Source organism: Cololabis saira, chromosome 23, assembly GCF_033807715.1.
Source record: "Cololabis saira isolate AMF1-May2022 chromosome 23, fColSai1.1, whole genome shotgun sequence".
NCBI classification, from domain to species: Eukaryota; Metazoa; Chordata; class Actinopteri; order Beloniformes; family Belonidae; genus Cololabis; species Cololabis saira.
This window is the reverse complement of record NC_084609.1, coordinates 6,892,007-6,908,858: the sequence shown is the minus strand read 5'-3', so window position 1 is coordinate 6,908,858 and position 16,852 is coordinate 6,892,007. Positions and strand designations below refer to the sequence as shown.

Below are 16,852 nucleotides of genomic sequence, written 5' to 3'. Positions count from 1 at the left end.
ATTTATATTTTTGTTTTCTTATTTACATTTATTTATTATTGATTTTTTGTATCAACTGCTGTTTCATGTTCGAAATAAAAATTTAAATCAATTTTTTACCTCCATGTTTGTTGTATTTGATGTTCATTTTGTATGTTGCAATAATGAAAAAAAATAAAAAAAATAATGGAGGAAGTAAAGGATAAAAAAAGAGTAGTAAAGGGGGACAAAGAGGAAGCACCAGTTGGATTTGAACCGTGGGATGCTTTGCATCCGCTTAAACTCACACCTCAAGCTTCCCACTGAAATCAGCTGAGGGTCTCGTGAACCCCCCCCCCCCCCCCCCGAATTTGAATATTGTGATAAAGTTCTTTATTTTCTGTAATGCAATTAAAAAACAAAAATGTCATACATTCTGGATTCATTACAAATCAACTGAAATATTGCAAGCTTTTTATTATTTTAATACTGCTGATTATGGCTTAAAGTTTAAGATTCCCAGAATATTCTAATTTTTTGAGATAGGATATTTGAGTTTTCTTAAGCTGTAAGCCATGACCAGCAATATTCAAATAATAAAAGGCTTGCAATATTTCAGTTGATTTGTAATGAATCCAGAATGTATGACATTTTTGCATTACAGAAAATAAAGGACTTATCACAATATTCTAATTTTCTGAGACAGTCCTGTATATATGTGTGTGGATATGTATATGTAGATATATATAGATATAGAGCAGATGGAGTTAATATAGATAGTATGGTGTAAATAAGTTTATTTATATAAATATTTATATGGGCTTGTGTGTATAAATATATAGAAATATTCAATTATGTCTGTGTATGTATGTATGTATGTATGTATGTATGTATGTATGTATGTATGTATGTATGTACAGTGTGTGAGTATAATTATAATATAGTTAATTATAAATACTTTTTAATAAATGATTAGTGAATGGGGGTAGGATTAAATAAGTTTCCACTTCTTCCTACTCTGCACATGTAAATTAAGTGCATTAAGTGTTGTATTTTTTTGTTTTGTTTTCTTATCTTCTCTTTTAATTGTTGTCTTTTTACATGTACAAAATAAAAATCAAATCAAATCTTCAACTAATTTCTTCTCATATCTCACTGCTCTTTCATCAGCATGATCAGAGATGGAAAGCTACTGAGTTGGTGTGAAGTCTAGACTAGGTACGGCTCCTTACAGAGACGGGGAGGGGGGTTAGTGCTCCGTACGGCGCACAGACTGCTGGGTAATTCTCCCTGGCGTCCTCAGAGGTGTCGTCAGTGAGAAGTCTGCTCGTTTCCTAAACCATGTAAGGCATCGCGGTTCCCGGGGCTTAGAGAGGCCTGTGCCAAGAGGAACCGTAGCCCCGCGACGTTCCTCTTTTCTGGAGTCCAGTTTGAGGTTCACGGAGCAGAAATGCATGTTTTTACACCTGAAACGAGGATTAGAGGACTGGAGTCCTTTAATCCCCGCTCTAAGCCCCAGCGAGACACTGTTTTCCCTTCAATGTCCTGGGTCAAGTTCAAATTCTCAAACTGTTTATGCAAATGTTTGTTTTTTTGCTTCTGTCTTACATGATAAAGGTGAAAAAAATAAAATACCAAAAGATTTCTCTCAAGCAGAAAATACGCAGAAAGCCATCCCTGGTGGAGAAGTGTCTCCACTGAGCTCTCTGGAAGTGGGTTGACTAAACTCTTCTTAGTCGGAGGGGAAGCTGAAGCATCTAGGTCAAGGTAGCAGAGATCAGCACCCTAAAGCACTGGGGGTTCGGAAATAAACAGCAGTAGAGCGACCACCGTTATATAATACAAACTAAATCTTTGTCAACCGTCATCATTTCCAGACGTAACACACGGTGACAGGGTTTAACTGCGAGTCTTACCTCTGTATCCCTGAACTAAATAAATACATAAAGAAATAAGTCAAACATCCTAGAGATCTGTCGTTACTGATTTTGTATACAGCGCTGTACCGGGGGGGGGGGGCTTGTCCTTATGGATATTAACCACTGGATAAATCCATGCATTCCACACAAATAGCACACTGCTTTAAAAAGGGCCAAGAGACAAAAATATTTCTGTCGTTTTTGGGGTAGTCAAGCAAAACGTGTCAGGCTTTCAACCAAAGTGATACAGTTTTCTAGTTTTTGACCCCCGACTGCGAGGAAAGCACCGTCTTGGTGCTACGTCAGCTGCAGATGCCAGAGCTGCTACCTCATAGACGGCGGGGGATTATTGCAACCAACCAAAACAATCCAACCACCATATTTAAACAACTTCTTAAATATTAAAAAAAACGTATATATATCGGACCATCAGACAGATTTTAAGGCGTGCGTTAAAACATATATAAAGCCAAACAAAACAGTCTGGTAACTTTATTCAACTCTTTCACAATAACTCAGAATAACATTCAGTTGTAACTTAAACATAAACTCACATTTTTAATCATTGGTCTTCCACCAATAGTGTTTATTTGTCCTGTTATGATTGGTTCATCGTTGCCAGCGACACCTGAAGTTAATGTGAGGTTGGAACAATGTATTGTATTCCAACATTTGATTATAATTGGATTATGATATAGATTTGAAATTTGGGTCTATGCTAAAAACCTGACATTGATGTCTAATTACTGTAAAGTAACAATGACTACATGATGGTTGATTGCAGCGCCACATAATTAGTTATCCAACGCTGTCTGACGTTACAACCATACGTATACAACGTATCCAACCAAGTACAGTCTTTAACGAGTCTTAACGGCCCGACATCGATCAAGCAGAGCGGCTTCGTCGCTACCAAGCGCAGTGTACGACATAAGACTGGTTCTAGGTCAGTAAACACAACATTCTTGAAATTTTTGAGAAATATTTTGGATTTTAAGTGCATCTTATAGTGCGAAAAAAAAAGGTACATATAACGAAAATTCTGGATGAATTCCTATTGAATTCCAATCAAAAATACAGGTACTGCCAATATGTGACTAAAGAAATTTACTTTCACCCTCAAACGCTAACGAAAGCTGCAAGAAGTCGATTCCAGATGCCAAACGAAGGTTTTAGGGGCCAGGACCAGCTCATTTTACACTTTTCCTGCTTCCGCGTTGGTGACGTGATAAATGACGTATGATACCCTGGAAGGGTCTTCCAGGGTCTTCGCAGAACCTTTTTGAAACTAGTACCCTTTTTCCACCAAACCGGTTCCAAACTCAGCACTGGCCCAGAACCAGAACCAGCCCTGGAACCGGTTTAGAGGTATCGGACAGATTCTGAGTCGGTTGAAAACGGCCCAAAAGTGCATCTCTAGGGGGAAAAGCTTTGCTTTCAACCATCAGGAGTTACACTAGCAGCAGGGAACTGCCATGTTTCTGGCCAGTGCGGGGGCTGAGGGGCCTACGAGGACCCAAGCCCACCTCTGCAACCAATCCACCAATGTATGTGCAGCCCTGTGATGAGGTGGAGCTGCTACAGCAGATATTCATTCCTGGTAAAAATGGCCGGTTTGCAACACAAGACAGAAGCACTTAAGAGTTTAAATCCACTTAAAAGAGGAATTTCTTAAAACACCAAACAGAACATAGTACCTGTCCAAGTACAATAAAGTGCATGCAAGAGAAGAGCGTAATTAAAAGGGAAGTTGCCTCAAACCAAATATTTAATTCTTCGACTTCTTTTAAGTGCCCTTTTTAATTAAGCTTATTGATAGTTCAAATTATTAATGGCCCTGTTTCACAGCCAATCTGCATTTTAAATTCACTGAAACGCTGGAGCATAAGGGAGCAGACGATAATATGCAGTGTTTAGTTGGTTGTGCTGCTTACGTAATAAAATAATGATTAAGCAGTGTATTAAGTATTACTACTCTGAAGACAAACCGATCCCCGATGACCACCTCCTCCTCTTCCTCCTCCTCCTCTTCCTCCAACTGTAGAGCAAATGATTCACAGCTCTGAGCATGTCAAGATTCATACTTAAAGCTCCATTCAAGACGGTTCAGATGTGACTGAATCCCTCCAGATGTGATTTAACAGGCAACGCCGAGAGGCGCGAGCTACACACTAGTGCCCGTCGATGCCTTCCTTCCTCCAGATAAACTGCAGCAGGCAGTTTGCCTGCAGCTTACGTGCAGCTGCACTTCTGCAGAACTAACTTCTGAAACACCGAGGTCTCGGCAGGAGAAAGAGACATTAACGCAGAGATAACATCTGCATGTTTGTATCTGTAAAGTGGTTTTTAGACGTTTAATCAATGAATGAATGTTTATTTCGGTACATTTGTAACCGAAAAGGGTGTAGGTAGAAGCAAGGCTTATATATACCTACCCCTTTTACTGGTACCTTACATTTGGTTACAGCAAATACAAAAGAGCAAAGCTCAAAACTTTGGAATGAAATATCAGTAAACTCAAATATCCCATCATAGCTAGTGTTGGGCGGTATGACCAAAAATGTATATCACGGTATTTTTCAAAATTATATCGGTTTCACGATATATCACGGTATTTTTTTTTTCATGCACAACTGGGTGTTAACCACATTTTATAATGATTTGGAAAGAAATTGCTGCAGTAAATTGGCTTAGAATGGCCTATTTTACCGTCACGAGGAGGAAATATTGTAGAAAAATATTAATGTCCACACTAGTATAAATACAGGTTTGCATGGCCTCACAAAATGATACCGTTTACAATGAGGTGGCGGCACTTATGATTCTAATTTATTTTGCCAACTTTTTCACCATTGCATAAATCAAATACATTTGATTTAGGCATACTTTTCAAAGAAAAAAATATTTTACAAAATTACAAGGTAGAAAATATTTCCTTATATTACAACGCCGTTATTAATTGTTAGTTTTTTTTCCCACTTATTCCACCGAACACCGAAAATGTTTTTTTGCCATTTTCGGCCGAACAATTTTGGTTACTGAACAATCGGTGCATCACTACTGCTAAACAGTCCCCTCACAAACAGTGTCCGCGGCGGAACGTAGCGCCGCGCTCCCAACGTTGTGTTCGTTACTGTACACTCACCGGTATTACGGTATATGAAAAATTCATATCATAAGAAAAATAAACACCGGTATTCGGTATGAACCGGTGTACCGCCCAGCACTAATCATAGCAAAATAAAGAAAGGCACAGAGCTCAAAACCCAAAAAATAACTAAAATTTCCCATCATAGCAATAATTTAAAATAGCGCATAGCTCAAAAACCCAAAAAATAACTAACATTTCCCATCATAGCAAGAATTTAAAATAGCACATAGCTCAAAAACGCAAAAAATAAACTTAAATTTCTCATCATAACAAAAATAAAAAGTAGTGCATTGCGCAAAACACAAAATATAACAGTACAGAAGTTGGCCAACTTAATTTTTCATACCATAATGAGTAATTACGTAATTTTTATAAAGTCTTTTAAGGATGAATAGTGTACAACATTGGACAGTTGTTCCAGATGTTCACCCCTTTGACAGATACACAATGATTTTTTACATTGGTTCGGGTCTTCGGTTTATCAAATAATTTATCAAAATAAGTTCCTCTCATTTTGTATCTGGTGTCCCTCATTTTAAACAGATTCTGGACATGTGGAGGTAGAAGTTTGTGTCTGGCTTTATACATGGTTTGTTTTGTAATATACCGTAATCGACCCTTAAAGTCAACCCCAAGTTCTTAAATTTCAGAATTTTTTAGCAGATGAACAGTGGGTTGGTCGACTCACGGAAAGGTTTTTTACTGATGATTCTTATGGTTACGTTTACGTTAATGCATGGCTGATAACTTCGGCCGTGCATTTTGGTACTTGTGCATGTCTCTCCACCTCTCACACACACACTTATGGTCAGACAAGTCTTTACACCTCCCAATTCCCACTGCACATGCACTTACTTCCCACCAAGTACACAGCGGAGTCATTATTCCCACTTCACTTGTTGAAAGCCAGCTTAAAGCTGAATTTTATGCCATTAAAAGAACATTAATGAGGATGATTAAAACAATGTTGATGAGGAGCCGAGACTGGGCTGTGAACGTCATTCACACACACAGATCGCCGGGAGAAAATCTCTTGGATTCTGGTTCAGAGTGGGGGCATGTTGTGTGTTTATCAGCCGGTGGAGCTGCTTCTTTTTGTTTAGTTTTTTTTTGTTAACTCAGTTGTTTAGTCACAAAAGTGTTTGAGAGATGCTTTCTGCAGAAATCCATACACCGGCTGAGACTTGAAACACCAACACACAGGCATTGATTAGTCCGAGTCTAAGCTCCGACATCTTGGGAGTGAATTGAAACGCTAAGATAAAGTTATCTTGAAGAATGCTCCAGTCTAACACTCTGCACCGTGATTGCACCATTACCACTCGCCAATCTGTCTTTAATGAATTTTCCATCAAACCAAACTTGCAGCTAACATTTCATGGCATCTTTGATTCGATTTTGATTTGAAGATTTTATTTCGAACATGCATGTTAAATAAGAATACAAAAAAAGTGAAAAAAGTGTAGTAGGAGTAGGATTGAAGTAAACCCACATAACCAAACACCCCTACTTTACTAACTATTCAATACAGTGATATAACACAATTATACAGGACTGTCTCAGAAAATTTGAATATTGTGATTTTCTGTAATGCAATTACAAAAATGTCATACATTCTGGATTCATTACAAATCAACTGAAATATTGCAAGCCTTTTATTATTTTAATATTGCTGATCATGGCTTACAGCTTAAGAAAACTCAAATATCCTATCTCAAAAAATTAGAATATTCTGGGAATCTTAATCTTAAACTGTAAACCATAATCAGCAATATTAAAATAATAAAAGGCTTGCAATATTTCAGTTGATTTGTAATGAATCCAGAATGTATGACTTTTTTTTTTTTTTTTTTTTTTTAAATTGCATTACAGAAAATAAAGGACTTTATCACAATATTCAAATTTTCTGAGACAGTCCTGTATTTATATATACATATAGTCAAAATCAAAAGAAATCAAAGCTAACAAAAGAAAACAAAACAAACGCCCAGCATTTAGTTGTGCTACTATGTAATAGAAGTAATTATAATGCATAGTATTACCTTATCATTTCTTTACAATAATACTACAATATATTCATACATTAAAAACATTTTCCTCCAATTATATACATAAAAATTACTATAAATCTATATATTGACATATCTACATAGAACTATAAATCTATATATATATATATATATATATATATATATATATATATATATATATATTAATAGAGATAGATATATAAATACTGTACGTATAATATAACTCAATATATCTATATACATACCTACATATAACATATTTATATCCATAGTATAAGTCTATATATCTACATATATTCATAAATCTTTACAACATAGTCTTATTTTAATTAAACTGATGACAGTTTTTAAAAACACACAAACCAAAAATCATTTAACTAATGTGTCCAGGCAGCATTTAGCTCTCAGGCTCTGCTGAATCAGGTGCCAGTTAATCATCGCGGCCCCCCCACTAACCCCCAGTATATCCTGCTGGATCAATAGACACAAGAAGAGGAAATCAACACTGCTTGTTTAAAGGAGCATGGAGGCCAACGCCAGCCCCAGGGCTTCCACCCAGAGCACTTGGTATTCACACGGAGACGCACGCGGGGGGAAGTGGTTATCCCGCTCACAAGCACATTAGGTAATCAGCAAAGGTAGGGAGAGGTTGGCGGAGCGTTGACACAAAAAGACGGGATGCAGGAGGAGGGGAAAAAAAAAAAAAAAAAAGGAAACTCAGGGGGAGGAGGTGTGACGAGCCGTCAGCGGTTCTTACCTTTTTACCGATGAGCTTCTTCCTCAGGAACTCGCGGGCCTCGAACATGTAGGGGATGTCGTACAGGGGACGGAACCGTTTGTCTTTGTCCTTGTTCTTCTCCTGAATATAAATGGAGGGATGAAGGGGAAGGAATCGGGGAGAAAGATCAGGAGGAGGGGAATCAGGAGGGGAATCAGAAAAGGGAAAAAAAAAAAATGGGGAAAAGTTATTCACATTGCACTGAAGAGTTATGTGGCTAAACATATCTGCAGCCACACACACAAACACACACACACTTCAGCGATCCATTCTGCTGTCACTACTGACGTATTACACAAATATATCAAAATAAACTATTATCAAAGACAGATGTAGCGGGCCAAGAAGAAGACTTTATTTTAAACGAATGCACAAAAGCAAGCTGGCGTTTATGTTCACAGATGCACACACAAACACACACACACACACGCACACACTCTCTGGTAGCAGAAGGCCGTGAATAGAACTTATTTGCATTTTCAAAAGCAGGCTGAGGTATCGTGTTGCTACCGGAGTGAACAACACATGCATTAATGCACCCAAGATTGACAGCTGTCTTTTTGCTGGGACGCGATAGAAATAAATAAATAAAGCGAAAGACAACGGTTCAGTCAGAGGCAGGAATAAGGCTCTGAATGACAACAACAGTGAGACGAGACCCCAGACTCTTCAATGAACACCATCATTATCTGTCATACAAACAGAAGTAACAGCCTTCAGAATGAACATGGGCCTGGAATAAATCCTCATTTCCTGCTCTGCTCAATGGTTTTTCATTCATTTTTAATGACTCCCGCAGTTGTTGGGAGCTGCCAGGTGTGGCGCACAGCTGGGCAGATGGATGTGCGGAGACGACAGGGGGAGAAATGGACGTGTCAGCATGTGTGGAAGTTTATGGCTCAATTAAGGTCCTCAGGAGATGCATTTGGTAGGAGACAAACTTCACTGGTGCCCAAGTCGGAGATCCAAAAAGCCATGTCTCAATGACAGGACTATTCCCTGGATGTTATGAACGACTGCTGCCAAGTCACATCTACCGAATAACAGAATTTGTTGAACTTTGCTTCCTCTCTCTCTCTCTTCATTCTCATGAGTGAAATCAGCAAAAACGATGATCCTCAGAGCTAATCTCACATGGCTCCAACAGAAATTCCTCAAGATCGAGGCAGAAGTCGAGAACCGATCTTTCTGTTTCCACTGACAAAGAACTGGCCAGAAGAACCGGTTCCAAAGTAGCACCAACTCTTTGCTGGTCTAGAGGAAAGAACCACTTACGTAAGCGGAGGGGGAGGAGTTATTAAGACCAACGGCAATAGCAAGACTGGGAGACGGAGACATTTTCAAATAATCTGGATGCAGCAAAGCATCATGGGTCTGGGGAGGAGACAACCTGTCTTTTATGGCACTTTTCCACTAGTACCTACTCAGGCCGAATCGTTTTTGCCCTTTTCCACTAGGGGTTTAACGTGCCAAGTAGATACTTTTGCTGTAACTACTCTGCCAAGGCCGTATCAGCTTCTCTCACTCTCATTTTTTAACTTGATATCGAACACAAGTCACAGACCCAGCAGCACATCTATCATCTCCTCCAGGTTCTACATCTTTAGTGTTGTCTTCGTTTTGATCACAATCAAATACGTCACAGCAGCTTCACTCCAACCTCCTACTTCTGATCTGATATTGAAAAGAAACGAGGGCAAGGCGAGTCGAGTCGGGCTGAGTAGGTACTAGTGTAAAAGCGCCTTTAGAGATGCGATCCTCCTGGCTCGGAGACTGATTTTGTTTAAATGGAAAGACTCTGCTCCACCATCATTTAATCACTGGATAAGAGAAGTCATGGCTCATCTCAAACTGGAAAGATCAGGTTTACTGTTAGAGGATCCACTGAGACGTTTTATAGGATCTGGCAGCCTTTCCTGAACTTTGTGGAGGGTATGGATGCTGATAATATAATGTAAAGGTTTTCATTCATTTTCATTTGTGTTGGCCCTGTGTCTGATGATTATCTGGCAATATATGTTATTTAATTTTTCTTTTTATGTCTGGTTTTTGGGGGTAATTTTTCTTGTTTTTGTTTCTCTTTTCTGTTTGACTGTGTCAGTCCTGTTATAATGATAAAAAACTAATAAAAAGACTTATCAAAAGAAAAAAAGAGATGTGGTCCACGGAGGTGCTACGTGGACCAAGCCCTATTAGAGCAAATACGTTGTTGTTGCTTCAACTTTCACGCAAACGCAGCGACGTAAATGACGTTTGCAGAAACGTAATGACGTGGCTCCTCTTAGCACAGAGCTGTGGAAAAACAAACCAGTTTCTCGACTGGTTGGCAAGTTAAACGAGTTGTGAATCAGCAACAGAACCAGCCCTGGAACAGATTTGGTGGAAGAGTATTATACTGCAGTGGTACAATGGAGCCCAAAAATAAGGACAAATGTTTCCAGCCAAGTCTCTTGAACTGTCAGATGAGTGAGAACCAACACTGCCGGGGCGAAATATAGTCATGCTTTATTTTCACATTAATAAGACTCCCAGTTCCTGGATGCTGGTTGTTTTACATATTTTCTTTTTTTTATAAGAGTTAACTATAATAAATATATACGCACATTTCTCCCTAATAAGCTGTTCCACAGTGAAACACTGTGGGCAGAGTGTAAATGTCAGCGCTCTATCCCAATTAGGCACAAGCAGTGGAAAAAAGAAAAGAAAAGAGAGAGACAAAAGTTACGACTGGTGCATCTTTTTGAGATCATGTCTCCATGATGTGGACAAGCCTCAAACTGACAGAGACCATGTTAAAAAGAGCTGACAGCAACCGTTTTAGACTGACAAGCACCCAGTAGCCTGGTCTTCGTCAGCCGCCGACACCGCGCTCCACCTCTCGGTCAAAGACAATTGAAACGCTATAAAAATAAACACCGCTCCGCGTCAGTCCAACAACAAATGAGGCCGTTAGGACATTAAGACCACGTGAAAAAAAAAACACACACACACTGTGACACATTTAATTCTGACTGCGGAGCCGTTTTCGGTTTCCGTCTCCATATAAACTGACAACATCAGCGTCATTAAGTTACAACGAGCGGACAAACTCCATGCATCTTCCATAAAGTCGTATTACGGAGCTGCAATAACGCTGCAGAGGGAAGAGACTCTCTGCTATGTCTCAGCCGTAACCTAATAACAGTTTGCACTTACTATCCCCGGGGTGAGTTTTGTTCTATTTGGGGTGAACTCCCTTCATTCCACATTACCCGCTGAAGCTCAGGAATCATCTTTGACTACTGCAGAGGCATGATGCATGCTGATTGTACAGTGTCACGGGGGGCTGTGGGGCTGTATGGATGCCACTGCAGGAAGACTGCTCAGGTTCTCCCAACATCCACAGTGCGGCTTAGGAGCATGTCAAGATTTCTGACGTTTGGCTGCAACGTTGGGGGAGTTTACAGGAGTCGTCTAAGTTCGGCATTTAGCTGACAGAGTGGAATGAGTTGTTTTGTGAGGGGACTCTTAGTTAAAATACGCTGTTCTGTCCATGCGTTCCAGACAGAGGGGGCATCATTTTTTGATAAAGCAGTGCACTGAGAGCCTTCAACACTCAACATTTACTACTATACCCCTGCAGCATGAATGAAACATGCATGCAAAAACATTACGTAGCTACAAAAGCAGGAGGGGCATGCATAGATGCACAACATCGATGAAGAGACTGCTCACATCCTAAAGCAGGAGTGTGAAATATAGTTTTAGCTGACTGCACAAAATCCAACCCGAGTTAGGAGGCAGAGCAGAAATAAGTTTAGGTCTTTATTAAAGAACCTTGAATTGATGACGGAAAGAAAACTATAACTGTATTTCAGAATGAAATGACCTATAATGCCTCATAAACATCCAGTCCATTTGTGCTCAGTCATTAGCAGACAGACCATCAGGACTCCTGAGACCAGCCATTTTCTCGTCTGCTGCCATTAACAAGGACATCAAACAAGATGCGAGCCAAAGCACCGCAGCAGTGGCTGCTGGAACGAGGAGGCTGGTCGGCAGCCGTGTGCTGCTCTGAGTGGACGAGGCCAGAGCCTGACCCTGCAGAGCTGCAGTGGCTGCTGCACCCTCTGCTAAACCAGACTGAATGCTCAGAATTTCAGGTGGAAGGTGTGTTAATGGTTATCAGTGTCTCCCAACCTGGGGTCCGGGCCCCCCCTGGGGGGGCGCCAGAGATCTCTGGGGGGGCGTGAAACTTTGTCTGCTTTGAAATTATGCAGTTGTAAAAATTATATTTGCGAATGAGTCATTCATAAGACATTGTTAGGAATAATTTATGAATGTGTTGAATATTATTTGGGGTTTTTTTATACACTGGTGACAAACACAGGAAATGATTTCATTCCTTATTATTACATCATTACTCAACATTTAATTTACTCTGACAGGTTGTTAAAGGAAAATGTTAAAAAAAAAATGGTCTCATATTAAATGAGACATTTTTCAGAAATATTTTGATGTTCTTGTTTGCGTATTTTATACATTGGGGACATTGGAGAAAAACAAAGTCATATGTATAGAGAGTAAAAACCAAATACAAAATCTATCAAAAAAACATAATTAATGTTCATTTTTTTATCTATTCTGTGTTCTATTCTGTGTGTGTTCTATTTTGGTGCTAGTACGGGTCGGGGGGCCTGGCTGGTCTTAGACACAAGTAGGGGGGGGAACAAGGAAAAAAGGTTGGGAACCACTGGTTTAGATGATGCATCACAGGTTGGGTCAGTTTTACTCCTTTTCCACCAAACCGGTTCCAGGGCTGGTTCGGGTTCTGGGCCAGTGCTGAGTTTGGAACCAGGCTTTCTGTTCCCATTGACAATGAACTGGCTCCGGGCCAGCCCTTATCCACCGGTTTGGTGGAAAAGGGCCATCACTACCTCCATCCTTCTAAATCTAAACATTCTTCATGCTATCCAGGTTCTCAGAGGTGTTCTGGATGCATTCAAGCCTCTTTCTGGATGGCAGGAACTCTAGCTGTTGTCACTACCGAAGCGAGGACTAGTTGAAGACCAGTTAGGCACCACTGGTACCCCTTTTTCCACCAAACCGTGCCAGGGCTGGTTCCGGGCCAGTGCTGAGTTTGGAACAGGGCTTTCTGTTTCCACTGACAAAGAATTGGCTTAAACGGTTCCAAGGTAGCACCAACTCTTTGCTGGGCTACAGGAAAGAACTGCTTACGTAAGCGGAGGGAGCGGAGTTGTTAAGACCAATGGCAATAGCAAGACAGCACCATTTTCAAATAAGCGCTGTGCGATAAAAACCTGTCGATGATGACAAACACATTGAATCTGCCGTTTTCTGATCCCAATAAAGCCAGAAGCAGCAGCTGTACGATCGTGAGGTCGTCCATAGTTGTTGCTTGAATTTTCGCACTAACGCAAACACTGCAACGTAACTGACGTTTACAGCGATGTAACTGACGTGGCTCCCCTTAGCACCCTGAGCTATGGAAAAGCAAACCAGTTCTCAGCTGGTTCCTAGTTGAATGAGTTGTGAAACAGCAACAGCACTGGCCCAGAACCAGTTCTGGAACCGGTTTGGTGGAAAATGTTACTAGGGAAAGCCAACCAAGGCCGACATTTTTGACCAAATCAGATTCCCTCTCAGAGTTTGATTTCATATTCAATTCCCTAAACGGACCCGACTTTCCTAGCAAACAAAGTCTGGTCCATTTAAAGCGAACCAAACATGGACCGATGCAAATGCACCGTTAAGATTCCAGTATGTACAGGTGAACAAGGAGTTCTCTTCATGAACCAGAGTTGGTCATGGTTAGGGGTGGGAATCGAGAACCGTTCCTGTTCCAAACGCTCAAAAGTCTGGTTACATTTCAGTGAAAAAGACAACCGGGCAACTTGCAGTACCCTACTTGCCAAGTCGATATTTTGTCAAAGGGAGGAAATACTTCCAACATGCCAAAACATTTGCGCACACAACGAGCAATAACAATCAATGGATGTCGCGTTTTCGATCTGCCCCGGACCAAAGTCAGCTATTCTCAGCCCAGCAGTAACAACATTAGGATGTCTTCGGCTAATAATACTGCAGGTAACTAATTAACTAACAAACACTGCCTATCATATTAGCGCCATTTGCTTCATTGATGTCCTTTTTTTTGCCCCCAATTGAGAATCGATAAAGAACCGAATCGTTAAGCAAAATCAAAAAGGGAATCTGAATCCTAAAAATCTCATCAATTCCTATCTCTAGTCATGGTGTTCCACAGGATTCTGGTCGTCTACTAGGGCTGTTACTTTTCATGTTTATGCTTCGATTAGGTACTAGTATCAGGCAGCATGGCATCAACTTTCATTGTTATGCAGACAATACTTTGCTATGCAGACACTGCAAATAAAGAAAACATTTTTTTTTAAAGAGGATTTGTCTTTAAAATCTAACAGTTTCTCCATCTGTTTTCTTTTACCATTGTTGGCATAAGAAAATGTTTTATCTCAGAGCGATGCAAGTGTTTGTTGACCTTCTAAATATCAGATCTAAAGTTTTATTCCATCAGCTTATTTTAGTGAAAATGTATTCCAAAGCAGTTTTGAAATGCTGGTGAAGTCTAGCATAAATACTACCTTTTTGACTTGTATAACCTTGAATGAAAATACAATAACCAAGCTTAGCTGAGTTATACGTTTCACGATGCCGCTTCGACACTTGAACTTGATTGACAACTTTCGATTGCTCTAGCGCCATTTTAATGCCTCATGTTATTATTTATGGGTAATGTGATGATGTTCTGCTGGACTGGATCTCGTTGTCACTCTGAAACTGTGCAGTAAGAGGAAGGAGGGAGGCTGGGGAGCAGTGGATGTCAGAATCACTATGCAGAATGAAACAAAGACCCAGGAATACATCAGGAAAACAGCCCCCAGTGATCAGCCGCTAAGTGAACGCCTCGGGCAACAGAAACCTAATGAGGACGAGGGAAAAAGGGGGTATATCATGAAGACCTTGTAGAGCACATCCCATCTTCAGATGGGGTGACATGAATAAGTCCTGTGGGTAGCTAGAAGAGGCTGGTCTGAAGGAAACCAAAGAGCCCTGATCAGGACAGCTCATGAGGTGTGCAAAGATTCACTCAAGAAAGTCCAGGTGTGTAACACGATGCAGTAAGACGTACATAAGCTTGGCATTGTTTCCTTGGAGATGGCAATTACAACATTTCCCCTTGGGGATGAATAAAGTCATATATCTATAAGCAGTTGTTTCTTCACCTTAAAAGGGGGGGTGGGTTTGTCAGACCCCATTCAGACCTTGGTACTATCATCCATCCAAGAAAATCCAATCACACGTGGCCAGTTTTGCAGGGATACCCAACTACTATCTGGCCATTTCTCCAGAATGACAATGAAGTATTGGATGAAACTGAAGGATACTGATTCCCGGGGTATATTTAAAGGTGGTCTGGGTCAATTGTGTGCACATGCTCTTTGTAGCGTGAATACAAAAGCATCCTGGGACGGATTCAAGGACAGCCTAATAAACTAAACCTCATGGCTTTAGGCAAACAGAATGATCGCAATAAAGCCGTTTCCCCATTTGATTTCTTCTTCATGTTAGTGGCGAATCTTTTCTTGTACATATCGTTTGCTGAATTAAATTTTTTTGAGGAGGGGAAAAAACAAAACAATGGATCTTTGGCTTATTGGCATTGCTGCTTCCAGGTGCTGCCTTTGTTCATTTAGAAACAAGACAGCTGGTGTTCGCAAACAAGATATGTTCACGTTTGTGCATATAAAGCCAGAGCATCACTCAAGACGCATTTGGGTACACAGTTTGATCTCAGGTGTGAAATAGGACTGTAGAGGAGTATTTGGACAAACCTTCTGTTATGTGTCCCAGTGGTCTTCAAACATGGCCCTGTGGGACCCCTCTGCCCTGCATGTTTTAGAAGTTTCCCTGCTTTGAAACACCCAGTCATTACTAGACTTGTCCAGACCTTAATGACCACCATCAGGTGTGCTGATGCAGGGAAACATCTAAAATTCAGGACAGCGAGCCCTGAGGACCGGAGTTGAAGACCGCTACGCTAACCTGCAGCTTTTCTGAAGAGTGCATGGAAAGTCTCTTTTGTTGCAGATGGCCAGAACAAAAACAGGTCTGATTAGCTGTCTGGAACACGGCCACCTGATCTCACTTACCGTTGGCCATTTTAACTTGGTTTACTTAGCTTATAACGCCAATTAAAATCACTTTGCAGTCTCTAATCAAACCTATCCAAACATCCTCACAACTACCGGCACCATGTCTGAAATGAGTGCTGCCAAAGCTGAAACGAGGCGCAACATAGCTCTGCTCGAGGCTCGAAGAACTGCGGAGCTGCTGGCGAACATGTACAAAGAGGCCTCCCATTTCAAAGGTTGTTTCAACAGTGAAATACATCCGTCTCTCTCCTCTCGCTGCTCTACCTGGCTGGCCTTCAACGGGAGGGTCCCCCCCGTACGAGCCAGGTCCTGCTCATTTTCCTCGACACTGTTTTGGCTGTAGGTTTTTCTCCTGCTGGGGGACCTTTAAACCTGCCAATGTTTGTGTAATAATTGCTCGAGGGGTCATGCTCTGGGTCTCTAGAGACAACTTGTATTATCATAGATGCTATACAAATAAAACTGAATTGAAATCAAATGGTTTCTGCTTTTAGCCGATGAACGGCCAGCGATGCATCGGATGGACCTTTGCACAAGAAAAACCTCACCCCCCAATACTATATCTAGGATAAGTGCCAATTAATAACCACATATCTTTTTAATGATTAAATAATGTGAACCTTTCAAAAAGGAAGGAATAACAAAAAAAAAAAACCACTGTACCAAATGTTTTGAAGTCAACTTCTTGTTTACAAAAGTGAAGCATCTCTTTTATTTATTGATTTTCTCATGCGGCTCCACTTTATTTTATGATGACGTAACAACTTTTTATATCATCTGGCCCCTGTGAGTTAAATAAGCTGCTAAATCTATATGTGGGTTCA

General features: G+C 40.5%; 1 protein-coding gene across 1 annotated transcript in view; it reads right to left on the bottom strand.

The window, feature by feature from the left end:
- Positions 1–16,852, bottom strand: part of snd1 (staphylococcal nuclease and tudor domain containing 1) — a 275,137-nt gene that overhangs the window by 218,834 nt on the left and 39,451 nt on the right. The window contains exon 11 of the mRNA XM_061714247.1: positions 7,816–7,917. Coding sequence (XP_061570231.1) covers positions 7,816–7,917 — 102 coding nt within the window. The remainder of the gene's footprint in view (positions 1–7,815; positions 7,918–16,852) is intronic.